Source organism: Neurospora tetrasperma (assembly GCF_000213175.1).
Source record: "Neurospora tetrasperma FGSC 2508 unplaced genomic scaffold NEUTE1scaffold_5, whole genome shotgun sequence".
In the NCBI taxonomy this organism is placed as follows: Eukaryota; Fungi; Ascomycota; class Sordariomycetes; order Sordariales; family Sordariaceae; genus Neurospora; species Neurospora tetrasperma.
The window spans coordinates 1,753,532-1,772,994 of NW_009799103.1; the positions used below are offsets into that span (position 1 = coordinate 1,753,532).

Below are 19,463 nucleotides of genomic sequence, written 5' to 3' on the forward strand. Positions count from 1 at the left end.
GTACCGGCCTCGTTTGCTGTTTGTTGCTATATCTGTTCTGTGTATGTCCAAGTTGTCCATTCTCGCTTGTTCATTAACTCCCTGGTACACTTCGCTTGCTTCCCTCTCGATTTATGCCCCACTGGTCCTCGTGTAAGAGTGACAGTCTGGATCATAATGCCTTATCGGTACAGACATATCCGTCCACCTTCTCTGTGTGCGCAATGCCTTTACCATGTATCGGTTGCTGATGATATATATATATGTGTCTGCAGCGGCCTTCTCGCGAATGAACACGACTAATCTAATGCCCTTCAACAACATCTCCCTTCCGCGACCATCTCGACCTCGAGACGAATACAACATGTGGTCTAACCAAGCAAGCCGCTCCGTTCGGAAGTCCAGCGATTACAACTTGGAAGACCTTTCTCCTCGCCCTGACGACCCCTTTTTAAACCATGATATACCGCAAAATCGCAATCAGCCAGCGTTCCGACGGCGAACTTCCCCGCCCCCATCATCTTCAACCTTCAGCGACAAAGCAAGCACGACTGGGTCGATATCTAAGGACAAGAAATCTCGTGTTTTGTTCGCCGGGCCGCCACCGCCCATATTCTCGACACAAATTTTGCAGCGAGAGGGTAAGGATCGTTACTCTACGCCAACGTCGCCGCTCGAATTCGGAGTGTCCTCCATCGCCCAGAATATCAATAGCGTCTTGTTCGAAAAGGGAGGTTCTACAGCGCGTAATCGGGATGAAGTCCGCTTCGAACAGGACACGTTCTGGCGCAACCTACAGCACCGCGAACGGTTAATTCAGAAGGAATTTCAAAACATACTCGACGCCCAAGCTACAGGGCTGATGGCGAACCTCAACCCAGATGCTGCCCCACCTCCATCATCAAGCTCGAACATCAGCGTTGCCGGAAGCACATCAACTACTCGTCGGTCACATGTTGTTTTTGAGTTACCCACCCGTACAACGGAAACCGGAGAGATCATTCCCGTTCGTCAACCGCGCCAGAAACCCCTGAATTTGCGCGGGGCCAGAGCCGCCTTAGCCAGGACCATGGCACTCGCTGCCGACCTCAAAATTGAGGAGGAAGCAAACCTCGACTCTGCGCTCTTTTTACGGAAGAAGGCACTGTCAGAGCTGCGCAAGCTTTCAACGCAGCGGGATGCAATTGTGGGGGAATTACGCACGTTGGAGGGCGATGACGAGGAACCGCTTGCCCGTGAGCTGCGCGAGCTTGATGAAGAGTACACCAATGTTCGCGCGGAAATAGCCGAGTTAGAGGAGCGGTTGGTGGGTTTGCGGAAGCGGAAACGCTGGCTTGATGGACGGAGGCTGGACGTTAGAAATCGTCGCGAGGCTGGCCTTAGTGGTTACAAAGGGGCCCTGAAGGAGGCGGATGACAAATTGGAGGATATGTTGATCAAACCCAGGGTGCTGCCTTTGGATATTGAGGCTGTGATAGGGCCTGGTCAGAACGAGGGTAATCTAGAAGTGGAGCAGCAGGCCCTGGTAGGGTTGGAGTTCATGCGTCTACGACCGGAGCGACGGACGGCTGATATGGCGAAGGATTGGTGGGAGAGTGAGATTGCCCTTCTCGAGCGGCGCAAAGAGGAAGTAAACAAGGAACGCTCAGCATTGGAGGAGGGTGCTGAGGTCTGGAGGGAGGTTGTCAGGTTGGTAACAGCCTATGAGGAAGATTTGCGCAAAGAGATTGCAAAGGCCAGCCGTGTTGAGCCTGGTGGCTTCAACAGTGACGGCGGCAAGGGCAAGGGCAAAGGAAAGGCCATTGCCGATGATCAAGCAGCAAGCCCACTCGTGTTCTATACATCACAGCTCGACAAAATCATGAAAGTCATGGGTGCGCTAGACGAAAAATTCAACCTTGCAGAAGAGCACGGTTGGAGGTTGCTGTTATGTGCTATAGGTGCCGAGTTGGAGGCGTTCAAGCAGGCCAAAGAGATGATCCAAGACATGCTGATGGAGCAGGGGTATGAGATTGAAGATGAGAAGGAATACCAAGGGAGCAATGGCAGTACTCCGCGATTGGGAAGGTCGACGGCGACGGTTCTGCAAGACTCTACTGGAGCTTGGTCCACCAGCCAGCGACCAACCACCGCCACCGATCATAGTGTCGATGAGGGTGGCCATGGAAGTGACGATAACGCTCATACTTATGGCCGTAATCACTTGGATCTGGTGGATCTCGAGGATAACCCGCATGAAGAGCAGCGCACGGATCGTGACGAGAGTGATGACAATGAAGTCCCTCCAGACTTGCTCGTCTCTAATGTCGATAACGACGATCGAGATGAACCTAGAGGAGGAGGAGGAGTGGGTCTCCAACGGGTTCCGCGACAAGGCCTGGAATCCAGCAAGACGACGGACAGTGAGAATGATGTACCACCAGAGTTTTTGGCGCACCATGGCGTTGACGACGTGGAATAGTTGGCCCAACGGTTCGCAGGCCTTTCGGTTTAATGAGGTCGTACACAAAGCCGTTTCTAGTGGCACGATGCAGTCCTTCCTTCCAGAGGTCTTGATCAAGCGTGGATGTTGGTTCTCTTGGGTTGATTGGTCGTGCATGGCTTATCAGACATTTATCCGATACCCATATTCACTTGGAGTAGTCGGTACCGTCATGTCCTACTCAAAGCTTGAGCCCGCTACTATTGTCTAGTCTGGCTTGCGAAAGTTGTCTCTTGCCTGCCCTCTAGCCCCGCGGTGAGCTACTAGCGGTTGCCAGTTCCTAGGTAGTAAGTCGAGGTTGCTTCGTTGTATGGTCGCCTTCCGCCACTAGGCAGATCTTTCCATTCCGGTCCTGTATGTCCCAGGCTGAGATTCGCAGCTGACATTACCTTGTCAAGCGACCTCATTTCGATATCCTGGAGTTCTGCCTCCTCCGGCCTCCGCATTCACTCCAAGCACCCGGTGCGGGGCCGCTTTCATATCTGGATCTTCCCACAGGACAAAAAGCTCATGCGAGACGCCTTACTATCAAGCATCCGCTGGCTTCAGTCAGACTTGCAGCCTCCTAACGGAGATACAGTTTGGAAATTTTGTGACACAAAGATGGGTTATGGTCCATGTGGATCGATCTACATGGGCAATCTCCGTTCCATTACCTGCATGGTAAGCAACGCAACTTTATCCAGACTACCACAATTATTTAAAACATCTTTCTGACAGTTACAACAAGCGAGTACAACGCATGGCCGTATGAGTGGATGAACACAATGCGACATAAATGGACATGATTCCAAACCAAATTTAAACCTGCTAACATACAGTAATGGGGGTTACGCCGGTGTCGGTCCAACAAGAGACATATCAAAGGCTATTAACCACACACACCGATTGAAGCCCACGGCGGCAAACTTGGACTGGCTAGGGATCAACTAACAGTGCGGTCCTTCTGCATGACGAAGTGATGGCAGCTGCACAATACTTTTTAAGAAAAAGGTCTCGGTGATGACGGCGCGGGCTGATGCGAGGGACTTCTGATATGGAGCTGGTCCAACGTGTAACCCGGCTTTGTTTGGACCAATGCCGTGCCCTTTTGCCGTGGTTAGAGACTTCCCCTTTGGTGATCTCCCCGCCCAACTTAGCAAATAGTATCTCACTGACCGTTGACGATGGTTATCAATCATGATCTGTCGAGCCGCCTCTCGGATTGTGTGGCAGATATGCGCCGTGGTGCCCATTCAACAACAACGACCTTTGCTCCAGTTCCCCAGACTGTGCGTCCTGGTACCACGTGTCATGGACATAAAGGCCTCCGTTTTTCCTTGCTTCAAAAGTGCCACACATTGAATTAGTCATCCTGGAACATCAGGTAGTGTCCTCATGGCGAGTCCCGATCGGCACCACTGGGTTTCCCATATCGATTGTGCAGGCAGGCTTGGGGAGCTGGATCCAAGTATTGTGTTTATCCTCTTGACACCCATAATATATGCTCGAAACAAGCAGATCAAAAACTCGCTTTCATTTAGCCAGCATCGAGACGACAGCTCCTGGGTTCACTCAAGGGTAATACAAATCAGACATCGACTAGACTGGACCTTCTACTGCTGGCGCATTTCGGGGCAATGCATCCAAGCTGCTGCGAATGAGTGTCTAACTAGTGTATCTTCGAGACGAAGGGTTTGACTCCCGCGTTCGTCGAGGAAACAGGAAAAGAATATGTCGCGGACACCATGGAAGGCGTGAGACACGATCAACAACAGCAACCCCCAGGGTGGGCAGGTGGTGACGAGTGGGAGGAGCATCGAGGGAGAATTCAGGAGCTTTACCAGAGCCAAAATCTGTCGTTGAAGGAAGTGATGAGGATCATGGAAGAGCATTGTGGATTCAGGGCGACGTAAGAGAACATATCAGCTCCCGCGCTCGCTCGAAGTATATTGGATCCTGTGGACTGACCCCTCCCACAGACAACGGATGTATAAAACTCGGATCAAGGCCTGGGGACTGGACAAGAACTTCAAGGAGTCGGAAGTGGTAGAGCTCTTCCGGTTGAGACGAGAGAGGGAGAAGCTCGGGAAGCCAACCACTTATAGAATACGAGGTCGCGAGATCGACTGGGACCGAGTCAATAGCTACGTTAAACGGAAAGGGCTGGACATCGCCCGGCTGCTCGAGGCCGACCGGCCCCACAGCCCGGCAGTAGCACGTGAAATAACTTGCCGAACTCCCTCTCCTATTTCAGGACACCATCGACATTACCGACATGAACCATCGGCCAGCACTCCGTCCCTCTCTTTATCAGCCGGATCGGATCACTACACCCACAATGTGCCGTCATTCACAAGACCAATGACCGCGTCATCCGCCCCCATCATGGACGGGATGGATCCCCGAACTACTAACTCAACACTCTATCCCCCATATACACAACCTGATTCTCCCACGCAAGCCCTTCGATCGCCAGCCACCTTCGGTCACTCCGCAACTCTGCCTCCTGTCGGACAATCCGTAGCCATCCATTCCTTCCAAAGGTTCCTGACTCGCATCTACAAGACCCTCCTCTACGAAGACAACGACAAGACCTGGGGCACAACACAATACTGGCTGGGGTACTCGCACGCGTTAGAGTGGTTGATGACGATCCGCTACAAAACCGCCTTTTACCGTGACATCTTGGTGCAGCTGTCCTCCGATTCCGGTGGTGGCGCCAACGTCAGCATAGCCGCCCGGGATATTGTCCGTCGTTTCCGCACCATCAACAGATCATTCGCTATGCTCGAGCCCATGGTCCAGAGCGTGATCGGGGCCAAATTCTACTACATAATTAACTTTGTCTACGCTTTTGGGTTGTGTGCGGACGTGGCTCAACTGCCAGTAGCGTATCCGCTGGTCTCGATTGCTAGGGTACTTCTTGACGAAACACATAATGCTTGCTCGGCACCACATCTTCTGCCGCTATTGCCCGGTGGACTTGCTGATGGTGGCCGGCCCGGAGAAATGATGGGAATAGCTTACCGACGCAGTAGCTGCAGTGGTGTCGCCAATGGCGGTGGTCGAGCCGCCGCCGCCGCCGCCGAACAGGAGGGCTTCGTGTCAGCTGCCGGGTATGATGCCGACTATTACCTGTCTCTGTCACACCCACCATACCTGAACGTGAACAGCAGCAGCAATAGTCAGCCGGTCGACCACCATCACCATTCGGATACATCTGCATCCGCACCAAGGCGGCTCATGTTGGACAGCAGCAGCCACGACTTCAAAGAATCCGCCGAGCGGTTTCTTAACACGGTGCTGGAGCAGACAATCAAAGACTTGGGTGTGTCGCCGGTATCCCTAGAGTCGTTTTTGCTTCTCAGGGATACGATGGACGGTCGACCCATCCTGGATCATCATATCCCGTTTCCAGCATCATCGTCGCCATCGCCACCGTTATCAGTGGCCGCCAACGCCAACGTCGGAAGACCGGTTGTCGAAGTTCCAGAACAAAGAGTCTTCAGCCCCAACCCAAACCTCTCGGCTTGCCCATCAACAAACAACCACTACCCACCACCACCAGCACCACCATTGCAAGATCAAGAAGAACACCGACAGAAACAAGATCTTGCCAAAAAGCTCCTCCAAGAAGCCACATCCCACCTGAAATCCGCCATCTGGCTGCTCTCCCACGGCAAAGACGCACAAGCCGAGTCATACCTTTCATCAGTCATCACTACGACCGAGAATTTGTTGTCTGCTAGTAGTAGCATTAGTACCTCTTCACTACAGCCTCAAACCCAAAGCACCAGCGGCAGCAGCAGCAGCAGCAGCAGCGAAATCCCGTTCCCCAGCGTTTCCCTCAAGATGTTACTTAGGAATGACTCGTCGTCGTCGTCGTCATCGATCGTGACCAAGACTGCCAAAGTGGTAGGTAGGTGTGCGCATTATCACCTTGCCAGGTTGTATGGGAGGCGCATACGAGCGGGAGGATGGGAGGGAACTGGAACGAGGGAGAAGGAAAGAGAGCATCTGATAAAAAGCACGGAGGGAACGGCGCTGTTTGATGAGTATGTGCAGTGGGAGGAGGTAGAGTTCTTGTTTTAATTTGGAGGACTCGGGCCCCAGGGCTCACAGTTTGATCATTTTGTTTGTTCTATGGCTGGTTGCCATCCACGCGGAAAGTGAGAGTGACGGACGGGGTGAGATTGGGACTTGCGATGTCAGAATCAAGAGCGTAGATGCTGCACAGTAACAGGTTAGGTATATAAGTCTGAGCTCTAATTCGAATTCTCAACCAATCATGGCAGCTCTTTCAGCTGCCCGGCTAGCTCAATCGGTAGAGCGTGAGACTCTTAATCTCAAGGTTGTGGGTTCGACCCCCACGTCGGGCTCAATTCCCGGCGTTTACAACGCCTTCCTTTTTTGTCATTTTTTGTCGCCTGAGCTGTGCACCAACTGTGTTTCTGCCCTCTTTGTTCTTTTTTTTTTTTGGTTTTTTGGGGTAGGAGCGATTTGTATGTTATCTATTGCGTAGAAATGACTCCTTCCAAAGATGCAAATACAGAAAGGCAGTGAAGAAAATGGGAGCCTTATGGACAGCGAGGTAGAGGGTATCTTCCATGATCGAATCAGTATCTCACCCGTATCCGTCATCCCTCAATCCCCACCCTTCGTTCAATGGAAGATATCACCTCCACCGAGCTTCCTAGATCGCCATCGCATATCTCCTGCTCACCATTCATCACGCCTTCCACTTGTCCCCCACTGTTCCTCTGCCCTCTCTCCAGTGCCTCCTTCGTCAACCCCAACGTCTCCAACAAACTCTGCAGATTCCCAACCCCCTCCCCCCCTTTTTCTTTCCATCTCTTCTTTCGCCAATCTCCCCAGGCCCACACTGGCCTCCATCTTCCCAAAAATGTTCAAGGAAGGGTCAAACAGCCCCTTGCTGCAAATCGCAAATCGCTTTACATCGTCATGAGAACGCCATCTCGTCCGGCTTCTTGGTTGATTGAGGAAATGACTGTACGTAAAACAGCCGATAAAGAAGTGACAACATTTTAAGTGTGAGAGTCAAACTGTCTTATCAACTTCTTTGGTCATACAAAGAGCACGTCGTCCATCACATGATCCACATCGTATCTTGAGTTCAGGACTCTATAATACTCCAGAGGTGATGATCCCAACATGAATCATACCTGTCGAGACAAGCCTGAAGTTTGGGGATCGAACGATGTTGGTATCAGATTCTGAAGATATTTTGCGCCTGTTTGTCATATCTTGACCGACGTGTCCCTTGTTACGCCCTGCAGACACTTTCCCTTTGGTACTCGCCGGTAGGGGGACAAGCGCAAAGAATCTTTCTTCTGAACAGAGCAAGGAAAGACATATCATTCTACACTAAGATTCCAAAGCCAACAACCGATGTTGACATCTGGCTGTGTAGCATTGTCAGGGCCTACCCATTCTTATCAGCTAACCCCCATCGATTTCTGCAAACGCCCGTTTTTGAGCCTCATTTTTTTTGTGTTCGGAGACTCCAACCACATCTATTGACCCCCACATGACCAGTATCATCCCGCCGCGCGCCTGAAAGCAATGAGTGAGCCATTTTGGTTCCAACGACAAACACTGACCGGATGAGCCTGCTATATCATGGGCTATCTAGGTAGCTTGGTGGGACTGCCGTCTTACCAGGACACTTGCGAAACACTCTTTCCCGGTGAACTGCTATCGTCAAGCGATATCGCAGAGGCTGTGACCAAACATCAGATAAAACCCCCTCCATCTGTTGGAGCATCGATGTGGAGAGGTAAGTCGTGACCTGACACCGGTAGATCGCTGGCCGTTGAGCACGAACCTTTGGCACATCATTTTGAATCCCTCCTTGAAGGTATTTAAAGACGACTAAACTTGATTTCTTCGCAAAATCAGGTATCCTTCTCTCTGACGCTCAACATTCAAAAAAAAAAAAGAGAAAGAAACGCAAACCCATACAGCCCAAGTCAAGCACGGAAAGAGCACACACACCACAATATGGGCTCCGTTGACGCATACAAGAAGCTGCAAGTGCTCCTCGTGGGCTCGGGAGGCATTGGTACCATGGTTGCCTACGCCCTCGAGAAAGGAGGCAAAGCCGAGGTAGCCGCGGTTCTGCGGTCCAACTTTGAGACTGTTTTCGAGAATGGTTTTACCATTCACTCGGTCGACCACGGTGAAGTCTTGGACTGGCGCCCAACTTCAAGTCAGTTCTGGACCCATCAAGTTCTCTTCAATCCGTCACCACCGTAAGCTCACATTCGTGTAGTTCTTGATAGTATCCCATCTGTCAGCGAGGAGTCATGGAGAGCCCCCTACGACTACGTCATCGTCACCACCAAGAACGTACCCGACATCCCGCCTCAAATCACTGATATCATCGCGCCTGCCATTACGCCCGGCCACACTGCCATCGTCCTCATCCAAAACGGCCTAAACATCGAGCGTCCCTTTTTCTCCGCCTTCCCCGCCAACCCCATCCTTTCCGGTATCACCTTCAGCGGCGCCATCGAGTCGCCCCCAGGCACCATCAACCACCACAACCACGAACGCACCTTCATCGGCGTCTTCGACAACCCTATCGCAGCCTCATACAGCCAGAAATCCAGGGCCATTGCCGCCGCCCGCCGCCTCGTCGACGCCTACACCGCCTGCGGCCCCGAGGTTGACTGCACCTACGAGCCGGACGTGGCTTACTCCCGCTGGCGTAAGCTGCTGTACAACGCCTCGTACAATGGCGTGGCCGCGATTTTGGGCATGGACACGTCACGCATGCGCTTCACCGAGCACATCATCGACGACTTGATCCGGCCGTTAATGCAGGAGATCCGAGCGACGGCAAAAGCGGCGGCCGGCGTAGAGCTCGAGGAGAAGCTGGTCGAGACGATGATCACGGCGGACGTGTATGATAAGTTCTTTAAACCGAGCATGCTGCAAGATATGGAGAAGGGTAAGTTTATCGAGTTTGAGAACCTCGTAGGCGAACCGCTCAGGGAGGCAGAGAGGGTTGGGGTGGAGACGCCGACGCTTAAGGTTGTCTATGGATTGTTGAAGGGTCTGCAATTTAAGGCAGGGGAAAGAAACTTGGAGGATGTGGTGGTGCCGCGGAGTGGTGAGGGATTGAGGTATGGAGGTTGTGGGAAGTCTTGAAAGTCAGGGCATGAAATCCTGGGCTTCAGAAACGCATTCGGAACTGGTGACTGGGTGTCTGAGGGAAGGAAGATGACGGGTCATACTGACATGAAATGAAAATTCAGAGAAGGAAATACGAGGAGACACGCAGACATAGGACATTCAGAGAGGAAAAAAACTGAGAGCATAATCCTTACATCAGCAACTCACAAGGGAACCGAAACGAAGTTCATGAAATCGATATATTATCAAACGTCATCACCAAAGACGTACGGACTGCTAACCGCTACTGGGCGTTCTAAACAAGGAAAAGTGTTAACTCACTGATAGCATGAACAGACCTTATAACGCCTGATATGAGCACTCTCAGCCCCGTCCACATCTACTCCAGGCTCTCCCACTGCATAAGCTGATGCATAAAATACGCCTCATCGTAAGGTGCACAAAACCGCAAATCCACCTCGTGACTGTTCAGAGGGTAAACGAGACTTATGTAGACACCGTTGGGCCCAGCAACGGAGAAGACTTTGAGACAGAAGCCCTGGCGCTCTGCTTGTTTCTCGCCAAGCCGACGCCTCGCTTCCGCTCCCTTTTCATACTCGTCCATGGCGGTGCTGAATTGATGTGAGCGGGCAACGGTCACGCGGCGCCACTTGTCGTCTTCCAAGTCACGGCAGAGATAGGAGACTGAATTGCTGTTGTGGGTGATCATGTGTAGAACTCTATAACGGTCATCAAGAACGTCGCCTATGTTGACAACCTTGCGGTGAGACGCACCTTGACGAGGGAATCTGCTGTTTTCGATTTGGGGTTTCGTTACGGAGGTATGGGCCGCCACTCTGTGGCCGTTACTGACTGAGTAGGGCATCTTGTTAGTGTAGAAGAATCGGACAATGGATAACGGGCTCGCGTTTGATGGTATTGAGGCGGCCGGGTGTGCGAGATGATAGCGTTTAACATCGAACAAGGCGGGAAGTCAAATTGGGAGACGGCACGAGATCGAGCTTTATAGATTCCATGTCTGCAGGACAGGAGAGTCGAGATGAACAATGGCTCGCCAACAAGAGTCGTCTTCTTTGTGTGTGTTGTTGTTCACAGAGTCGCCCATTGTTCAAGAAAGTGCTTCAGAATACGGGGTAGAAGGGCAATGCTAAGTTGGTGAAAAAAGAAAAAGGAGGAAGCAGGATGAACAAGGGAAGAAGAAGAAAGAAGAAGAAGGCACAAAAAGATATTTCCCCTCGACCGGAATCGAGCCGGTGACCTTTCGGTATACAATCATACAATTACAGCCGAACGTGATATCCAACTACACCACAAGGGGATATGGTTTAGACACTTGGAAATTTAGCATTAAATCCCTCAAAGCGGTGCTGGATTCTATCTCAGCGGGGACAAGTGAGTGCTGCTGGACTACTTGTATGCTGCCAGGGTTAGGGCCACACTCGGACTGAATTGCACCGACATACGTACGCTAGTAAAATCAAGGGGCGACCTGACCGTGCGCCAAGGGAACAAACAGGTCTGATGGACATCCACTTTTGATGGATCATGGGACTGCAAGGCCCTGACTCGACTTTCTCCATCACGAATCCGGGGCAGACACAAGGGTTCCTTGAGCTACCCCAGACTTTTACCAAGTCCTCGTTCCTGAGGGTGCGTATCAATTGTCTCATTCAGGTACTTCTGCGGTTCATCGCTTCATAAGCGATCCAGCAACGATTTGGTCTTCTTGATTGGCTGACTGGCTCTCGTTTCGCTTGCCTCCTCTAGGGAAATCAAAACAAAAAAAAAACCGAACACAAGCATTGCTACCTAGCTATCGAGACCCGACAAGACACCATGTTCCTTTCGACGAAAATGAACGCCTTCACGTCCTCTTCGCTGACCCAGCGCAGCCGCCTTCTACTACGGAATGCCCATGCCTCACCCGCGCTCGGAACCCCAAGAATCTCTAGACAGAGCTACGCTACGGGCCAAAAGCCAGCTGGGAAGTCCGGAAACTTCAAGGCCACAAGCGAGCAACCTAAGCGGGTTGACCCGAACAGTCCCGAGTACAAGGCCTACCAGAGAACTTGGACAACCGTCATGATCGGGACACCCATCATCCTTGTCTGCTCTTATGAGCTCTGGCAAAGGCGTAAGTGCGGAATGCCCGAGTTTGACCCCCTCAAGCCACCAACTAACTGCTCTTGCGTCACCAGTTATTGAGGGCAAGAAGCCTCTTTCTTTAGAACCCAAAGACACGACAGCCCTCACAGAATTGACACCACACTCGGAGAACCCAAGCACAAGAGCATAAGGTATCTGAGTTCTTGTTTGCTTTGACCGTCATCAATACATAATATTTTGGTCATAGTCACGTTGGCCTTCCTTAACATCGTGTGGCGTTCAACCAAGCCCATGCAGGACTCAATGGCCCTGCTGGCGCCGCGGTGCTAGATACCCGTGCCGTTTCGTTGGTTTACTCCAGATAATAATCATTCTACAACTGTTCAGTGCAGCCTTCGATACTTGCCCTCCCCCTCAAAAACTGTCCTCGCATCCATCCATGGATGGCTACTGCGGACGCACAACCGGAAACGAGAAAGACAGGGGAGAGCGTCGACCTTTTTATGCAGGATAGCTTGTTGCCGTCAAGAAACTGGCGCCTCCTCTTCCCCAATTCCGCGCCCTGGCTCCCCGCAAACCCACGCTCGAAGCCGGCAGGCCGGGTATCATACATAGCGGGCCTCGGATGAGAGCGGCGGGTGGGGTAGCTTCGTTCTTGGGCAAACAAGTGCTTGGGTGCTTTGCCGAGCGGCGCCTCCGAGAGAATGGAGAGTGCTGCACGAGAACGTAGTTGCAGGTACGGCACATGACGATCCTTGCGGCTCCCCTAGACTATCGTCGACTATCCAAGCGAACCAAGAAAAGGCTTTGGGGGTTCGTACCGTCTCGTCCGCCTCTCAAGAAATTGATCACACTCAGCAGGTGTCTAGACTGCTCCGTAATCAGTCATAACTATGGCGTACCTGTATCACATTAATAATGGCTTTGACGAATGGCGACAGTCCAGTTGCCTCTCAGCTCTGGCCATCGGCGTTAACTACTTATTACGGCTGCATTTGCAGTCTGGCTCCGCTCGGCTTCGACTGCTCAAGTTAGAGAGTCCCTGAGCAACTCCGCCTTCGCAGAGGGTAGTGTAAGAAAGTCATTCTTCATGGGTCTTCTGGCCTTGGCTTGACCCACGTCTTCCTTTAGTGCCAGCCCGTATCGTGGGGTAAATGGAGGCCAGGATCGGGTTGGGGACGTCAGCACTTCTCGACGGCTTCTAGTTGGCTCAGCCAGCGTGTGGAAGGATCCTGGATAACGTTACATTGTCACACCAACCTATCCCCGGCCTCTCCAAACGTGTCCAGCTTTAGCGTGCCATTGTTGGTCGGGTTTAACGGTTACATACAATGTGCTCCACCGGGTTAACTGATGGTCCTCGGCACATTCAGCGAGCCGCATACTGTACTTCTATGTCCAGCAAAAAGATGTGAAGCTGATAGGTGCTGTCTCTTCGAAAATAAACCCGAATCCCGACGAACTCTCGGTGTCCAATGACGTCCCGCGTTGACAGCCCCCAATTCGACACTGAAAGTCACCACGTCGTATCCATAAGAGTTGAGAACTCGCAGTGCAAAATTGGAGATAAGGGGGAGAACTGGGAGCCAACAAGATTGCCATCCCAACCACACTAAAAGAGAAGAATTGAAAATAAAGAGATTCACAGTGGACCTCTCCGCTCTCCCCAGATTCTCCCCCGCGTTCCGACGCGCAAAAAGGGCGGGGTCTTTGCGGTGCCTATTGGAAGCGCTAGTGCCTAAGGGGCAATCCAACGACTTCGAGAACTCCATCAACTATCCAGGTGGGTCTCTTTCGGGGGAAGTTCGATCGCGGACCGAGTGGATAAGGGGGGGAATTTCTTGCCCACACCCAGCCTGAGATGCGGAGAAGCCAGGGGCCCAGGTTCGTCTCTCTTGGTCACGGCTCTTGCTAACGGGCATAACATGGCAGCAAATCGTGGCAGAGGCTGATCATTGTTAACTGGACCATGGATGACGCTGTTCTCCATGGCTGCCAGTAGACGTTGTTCGAGTTCCTCCAGCCACTCGACGAGATTTTACAACTTTCATCTTCTTGACAACTCATCCTACTTTACGGCGGTAACCAGACACTTCACCGACCCAGTGTCCTTTCCAGCCGTTTCACTCCAACTCGTCTTTGATCTTCGTCCCGCTCCCGCACCTCAACTTAGACACTCCCCATGTCCACCCTGCATCGAAACGACAGATCTCCCTCCGCGGGAGTTAGCGAATCCTCAAGTCCTGACTTTATATCACATACCCCAAGGTCCTCGAGCAAACAACAAGTGCGTCACCGGGCCTCAGTTGCCTGCGCTTCCTGCCGGGAAAGGCGGATACGTTGTGTAGTGCCCGAAGGAGAGTCCGGGTGCACACAGTGTAAGAAGACCGGAGCAGAGTGTATCATAAGAAACGATGACGAGAGGCGAAGGTGTGTACCAGGACCGACATGATATCGCAACTTGACATATCTGACACTTCAAGAGGCCTATATCCAAAGCATACATGTCGTCCTTGTCCAACCGAATTGCTCTCTTGGAGAAGATGCTGAGAGAAAGAGGCGTCGCCCCTCCTCCAGCCGTCCACCCTCCAAAGACGAGACAAGAAGCGAAAGAAATGCAGGAACACGAAAAACACGATGTTCGGTTCTGTGAAGACTTTGAGACTCCTGGCCCGAATCAGGCCAATTCCTCCATGGTCGCAGATTACCCCTCGCCACCAAAATTCAGCGCGGAAGAAGTACAAACGGATCCTATCGATGACAATAAACAAACACCCAAAGCCCCAAGCTATGACTCTACACTTTTTCCAGAGTTCGCCTCCCCATGGAAGGGAGATGTACGCCAATTCTTGGGTGTAAAGAGCAGGTTCTCTGTCATGTCAGGGAGGCTGCAGTACTTTGGTTTTACGGCGAGTAGCCACGTCCACGCCCAAAACACCTCGCAGCCCAGCCCACCAGGGACGATAGATCACGTAAGCCGTGTCGAGCGTGTCATCAAAATTCTTGGCCCATCCACTCATGACCACCTTATGAGCTGCTTCTGGGGCCATTACAACCCCGCGGTTCAAGTCGTGGACCGTGAAATATTCGAGTTAGGCCGAAAGAGCCAGAACCCGAGGCATTACTCGGTATTCCTTCATATCACGATGCTTGCTGCCGGGTACCGATTTGCGGAGCGAAACAGAGAAGATGTGAAAAGGTTGATGCTCGGGAGCTGGGAGAGCACGTTCCATCGGGAGTCCAAGTCCATGTTGGATGCTGAACTGGAGAGACCAGGCGGCATACCGAGCATCCAGGCGCTCCTCATCCTCGCAGACCTCGAATTTGCCGCTGGCAGGGACGCAACCGGCTGGCTATATTCTGGTATGGCAAACCGATTGGCTATCGACATCGGACTGCACGTAAACGTGCCGGTCAGCGACAGTGAGGCTCTCAGGGCTGAAGAACCACTACGTCGGCGGGTCATGACGGCGTGTGTTTTGTTCGACAGATACTGGGCGCTTCTACTCGGCCGTTCCCCAAGCATCCGGAATCGCGACATTGGCATAGAGCTGGGGCTCAAGCCAAGGAAGGGCCCAGCCATGCCGACTGCATCACCCACGGCCCCTTTTGATATGGTGACGTCTCAGTCACCGGAGATTTCCCTTCACCAACATCTCCTCGAGCTCATGAGCATAGCGGCCAAGATTCTGGAGATGCAGAACCAACACGAATATACCGAGTTGTTGTTTGCAAACAACAAGGCAGGAGAGGAGGCCTACCAACGATTGTTTGCGCTGGACAGAAAACTGCAAGCGTGGTACCGCCGCTTACCGGACTTTTTGGCCTGGAACCCCACCAACGTTCAAGCAGCGCCTGCTGGTTTCTTTATGCTCCATCAACAATTCCATACGTGCATGATTCTGCTTCACAGGCCTTGGGCTATATACGGTGATGAGGACGGATCAAATTCTACCAGGTCATATGGTCAGTCCGGCGGGTCGCTCCCGGGCATCAGCCATCACCATAGAGTTGCCATTGCCCGCCGTATGTGTACCCAGCATGCCATCCGCGTCGCCCGTATCTTCTGGCACCACCGTCTCCGGTTCGACGGCAGGCGGCTACCCATCTTCGCTATCCAGCAGGCGGGCACGTCAGCGATTGCTCTGATGGCAGCCCTCGCGAACCGGACTGCTGAGCTTGACCAGCAGAGCAACCTACGATACCTGCAGGTTTTGTCGGCGGCGATATACGACATGTGCTATATCTACCAGCCGGCAGCGAGGATGTACCGCCTGCTAAAATCGATGTTAGTAGACATCCGCAACGAGGTTGTCACCGGCGTAAGCTATCCTCACGCTCAGTCGAAGACGTCGCCAGAGGTGACAGCATCGGCGCCTTCTCCGTTCCTTCAGTACACCCATCAGAGAAGCTACAGTACTCCTAATGTCGGCCTGAACTTTGGCGCCCCCGACTGGGCTACCCGCGGCTCGATTCCCAGTAGTGGCGGAGACACCCATGGCTACCTGCAATTTTCTGGTCGGCAACAACCGGAGAATGATTTGTTTGAGGAGCACGGACATCCTCCTCCAAAGAGACAGAGGTGCAATGACCCGAGCCGAAGGGCATCCGATCTTGGTGGTTATCTCACTCCTTCACTTTTTAATACCGGTGGTTTTGGTGGCACCTCGTCATATCCTACACCGCCATTGACTTCTCCTAGGGATTCCGGGGATGTTCAGGCCAAAGACGATAACATGCCGATCCCGGACACGTACACTGACAACAACGCGCTCTTCGATTTTGTATTTTTGGAAGCCACGGCGCTTGATACGGTAATGGAGGAGCCGAGTGAGGAGCAGCAACAAGGAACAGAGGAGTCGAATCAAGAGGATGCCGAAACAGATTCTGTTTCCAGAGCTGCTAGCACGCCAACTGTGTCTTCTCGCAGCCACAAGGATGGCAGCGACACGGCAGAAGAGACTGCAGATATCCTTCTTGCTTCGGGCACTGATGCCAACAGGACCGCCATCGAGGATAGCTCAGATTCGGGGGGGCCAAAGAATGATCCGGGCAAGGCCTCCTCTGAAGCCACTCAGGATTCCAAAGTCTCAATCTCTGCCCCGGCACCATTCACAGCTTCAGCTCAGGGAGAGGATTCAGACAGCAACATCATCGAAGAATGGCTTGCCGAGCCGTCACCCCCCATCGCCGTAACATCGAATGCCAGCAAAACCATCAACCCCGCCGCGCTTACATCCATGACAAACACCACCATGGCGCCGATGCCCACACTAACAACGACAAGCCACCACCACTTGGCCAGGTTCCAACAAATCACTCATGCCCACCATCGTGCGCAGCAGTCCACAAACGTAGCACCCTATAAACGAGACGCCCGCGTAACCAAGCAAGACCACCCGGACCTCTTTCCCAAATTTGACAAGTCAGCCATCATCGACGCGCTGGTGTCGGCGGCGGGTATAAACTTTGACCTGTCTCTTTGTCGAGAGGTGGATGTTGAAGACGACGGGAATTATGACCATGAGCATGAGGATGTTGATGTTGTCAATGAGCACGATTTTGTGAGGGAAAATCAAGGGGGTGCGGCAGGTGGTGGCAAAGATGGATGCGCGAAGGGAGGAGGAGAGGGCCCAAGCGGCGGATCAGCAGCGTATGGCGTCAGCTTGAGTGATTTGCTGGGCAGCATGGGAGGAGGAGGTCATAGGGGTAATAAGAGGAGGATCAAGGAGGTTGAAGGGAGTTATGGCGCTGGTCTTGGGTGTGGTTATGCGACTGCGACGAGTGCTGCGAAGTTGGCGAGGAATGTGGAGTTGGATTATTTGCGGTTTTGAGAGAAACTCTGGATATAGACTACTAGACTTTGGCTTTTGCTAGAGACATATCTACCTCAGACTTTGAATGGAATAGAGGCGAATTGGTGTTGTTCTCTCGCTTCAAACGTATGTATGCTTAGGCCTTGACCCTATCAAGCTCGTTTGGGTATCAGCAGTCCCCTTCGTGTGACCAACTCGGCACTCGGAGATGAGCGTTTCAAGCGTTCTCCCACCCCCTTCCTCACCCCTTTCCAGGTTGCTAGTGCCTCGCTTCACGACCGAACGACTAAACGGTCTTTGACCCTGGAGATGGAACAGGAAGAAGAAGCAGAAGCAGATGGCAGCCACGTGGGAAGCGAGGTGAGAGGGAGACGCTGCAGACGAATACTACCTTGGTACCTTGTGTATTTACATACATGTATGTACTATCCAGGTATCCCAACCTGAATGTGGAAACTTGTATATCTGGCATGCTCACCATGATGGAATTTTGTCTTCACTAATGTTGTGGACTCGATCCTTTTTTAATTTCCGTCCTCGCATCTGGACATCCATCACCAAGCTTTCTGGGGTTCCCCACTGTTACCGGACAGTGAAGCCGAAAGAAGGCTAGCGTGCTTTTGGTGCCTTTTGGAGTGGGTCTGCGAAAGCTCGAAAAGGGAACCCTGGGCGGGGACCCTGATTTGATCAATGCCCAATGTGTGGAGCCAGTCGAGCCAAAGAGGAAGCGCGAGGGAGTTGTGACGAGAGAGCCTCACGACCCTTTCTTTTTTGTTTTATTATGCCGTTTTCTTCCATGTGGGACGATACCACATACAACCTCTATGTACACTACCTACACTCAAAGACCTAAGAGAGGGGCAACTTTCATGCCGAACTGTACACTACAATCAATGCCATTGCCTTCGAACATTGTTGATTTTTTTGATCTTTTTTCCTTTGCTCTTTCCATCCGAAACTCCAGAGCGGCTACCATGATGTTGATTACTTCCACTTCCATCCTCTTCCTGTACAATGTCATGGTGTCGTAGTAAATACCTACCATGCTGCAGTAGTGTAGCTACCTAGACACAAGATCATCCCACTTGCAGATGGATACGTTTATGCGCACACATTTACCAGTCGGACTGGATCATCCAAACATGATGGAGAATTGACTCTCGCCCTTGCATCCGCGAGCGCCCCATGAAACCCAATCTCGTTACACTTTCAACCCGTACGCACGTATTTGCATTGGTACGAGTGGTGGGTGTGGTTTTTCACACCCAGCTCGTGTTGGTGACATACTCGGCTGTATTCTTCAGTTCGAGCGTCCTTATCTGGGTGTCATCACCAGGAAGGGCGAAACCCTGGAGACAGGTAGGTACCTAGTTTAAACGCTCGGTAGAACCTGACACAGACAGACCTTCAGAAGCCCAGTTCAATTTGGCGCTTTGGCGAAGAGTCATCATGATCCGGTGATTATTTTGGAAAGCTGGCGGCATCAAGCCGTCGCCGCAAGACATCAGCCGCCGCCCTGCCGCCCGCCCTCGTCAATCTCGCACACCCTCCCACCCCAATAGGCCACCTGCCTCCTACCTCCATCCTACACTACCTCCTTACCTCGCTCTCTATTTGACCTATGAGGTATTCAGTGACAGGAATCAGCAGCAGCCGACCACGCCAAAACAGTACGAGCCCGAAACCCACAGAGCCCGAAGCTAAACCCCTACCCTGAAGTGTGTGCCTGGGCTGGCTTGCACGTTGACTGGACGACTGCCCGTATCGTGTACTCTGCCCATCGACCAACCAGAATTAATTGCTTGCCACAAGTCCCTAGCCTCTGTTTGTAACGACGTATCGAACCGCTTAGACAGAAAAAAGATATCGTCGGATTGCGGGGGCTCAAGTTTCGTGCATTTGAATTAAGGACAGCCTTCCGGGGCTGAAGGGACCGGACA

At 52.3% G+C, this 19,463-nt stretch overlaps 6 protein-coding genes across 6 annotated transcripts; 5 read left to right on the top strand and 1 right to left on the bottom strand.

Moving 5' to 3' along the window:
* Window positions 1-286: 286 nt before the first annotated feature.
* On the top strand, window positions 287-2,456 carry NEUTE1DRAFT_67044 (uncharacterized protein; the record flags this gene model as incomplete). Its single annotated transcript, XM_009854961.1, has 2 exons — window positions 287-1,721; window positions 1,773-2,456. The coding sequence occupies 2 exons, from the start codon at window positions 287-289 to the stop codon at window positions 2,438-2,440; spliced, it is 2,103 nt and encodes a 700-aa protein (XP_009853263.1).
* A 1,732-nt stretch (window positions 2,457-4,188) lies between these two features.
* On the top strand, window positions 4,189-5,560 carry NEUTE1DRAFT_67047 (uncharacterized protein; the record flags this gene model as incomplete). Its single annotated transcript, XM_009854962.1, has 2 exons — window positions 4,189-4,352; window positions 4,423-5,560. Coding segments are annotated over 2 exons (1,302 nt in total), but the record flags the coding sequence as incomplete, so codon positions are not given.
* Window positions 5,561-8,464: 2,904 nt separating this feature from the next.
* On the top strand, window positions 8,465-9,616 carry NEUTE1DRAFT_46358 (uncharacterized protein; the record flags this gene model as incomplete). Its single annotated transcript, XM_009854423.1, has 2 exons — window positions 8,465-8,672; window positions 8,736-9,616. 2 exons carry the CDS (start codon window positions 8,465-8,467, stop codon window positions 9,614-9,616), a joined length of 1,089 nt encoding a protein of 362 aa, XP_009852725.1.
* A 296-nt stretch (window positions 9,617-9,912) lies between these two features.
* NEUTE1DRAFT_85728 (uncharacterized protein) lies at window positions 9,913-10,466 on the bottom strand (the record flags this gene model as incomplete). The annotated part of the gene is made up of 1 exon (XM_009854963.1): window positions 9,913-10,466. The coding sequence occupies one exon, from the start codon at window positions 10,464-10,466 to the stop codon at window positions 9,981-9,983; it is 486 nt and encodes a 161-aa protein (XP_009853265.1).
* Window positions 10,467-11,437: 971 nt separating this feature from the next.
* On the top strand, window positions 11,438-12,095 carry NEUTE1DRAFT_85729 (uncharacterized protein; the record flags this gene model as incomplete). Its single annotated transcript, XM_009854964.1, has 2 exons — window positions 11,438-11,735; window positions 11,800-12,095. The coding sequence occupies 2 exons, from the start codon at window positions 11,438-11,440 to the stop codon at window positions 11,895-11,897; spliced, it is 396 nt and encodes a 131-aa protein (XP_009853266.1).
* Window positions 12,096-14,211: 2,116 nt separating this feature from the next.
* On the top strand, window positions 14,212-17,626 carry NEUTE1DRAFT_67051 (uncharacterized protein; the record flags this gene model as incomplete). The annotated part of the gene is made up of 3 exons (XM_009854965.1): window positions 14,212-14,445; window positions 14,519-14,544; window positions 14,742-17,626. The coding sequence occupies 3 exons, from the start codon at window positions 14,212-14,214 to the stop codon at window positions 17,539-17,541; spliced, it is 3,060 nt and encodes a 1,019-aa protein (XP_009853267.1).
* Window positions 17,627-19,463: the final 1,837 nt, after the last annotated feature.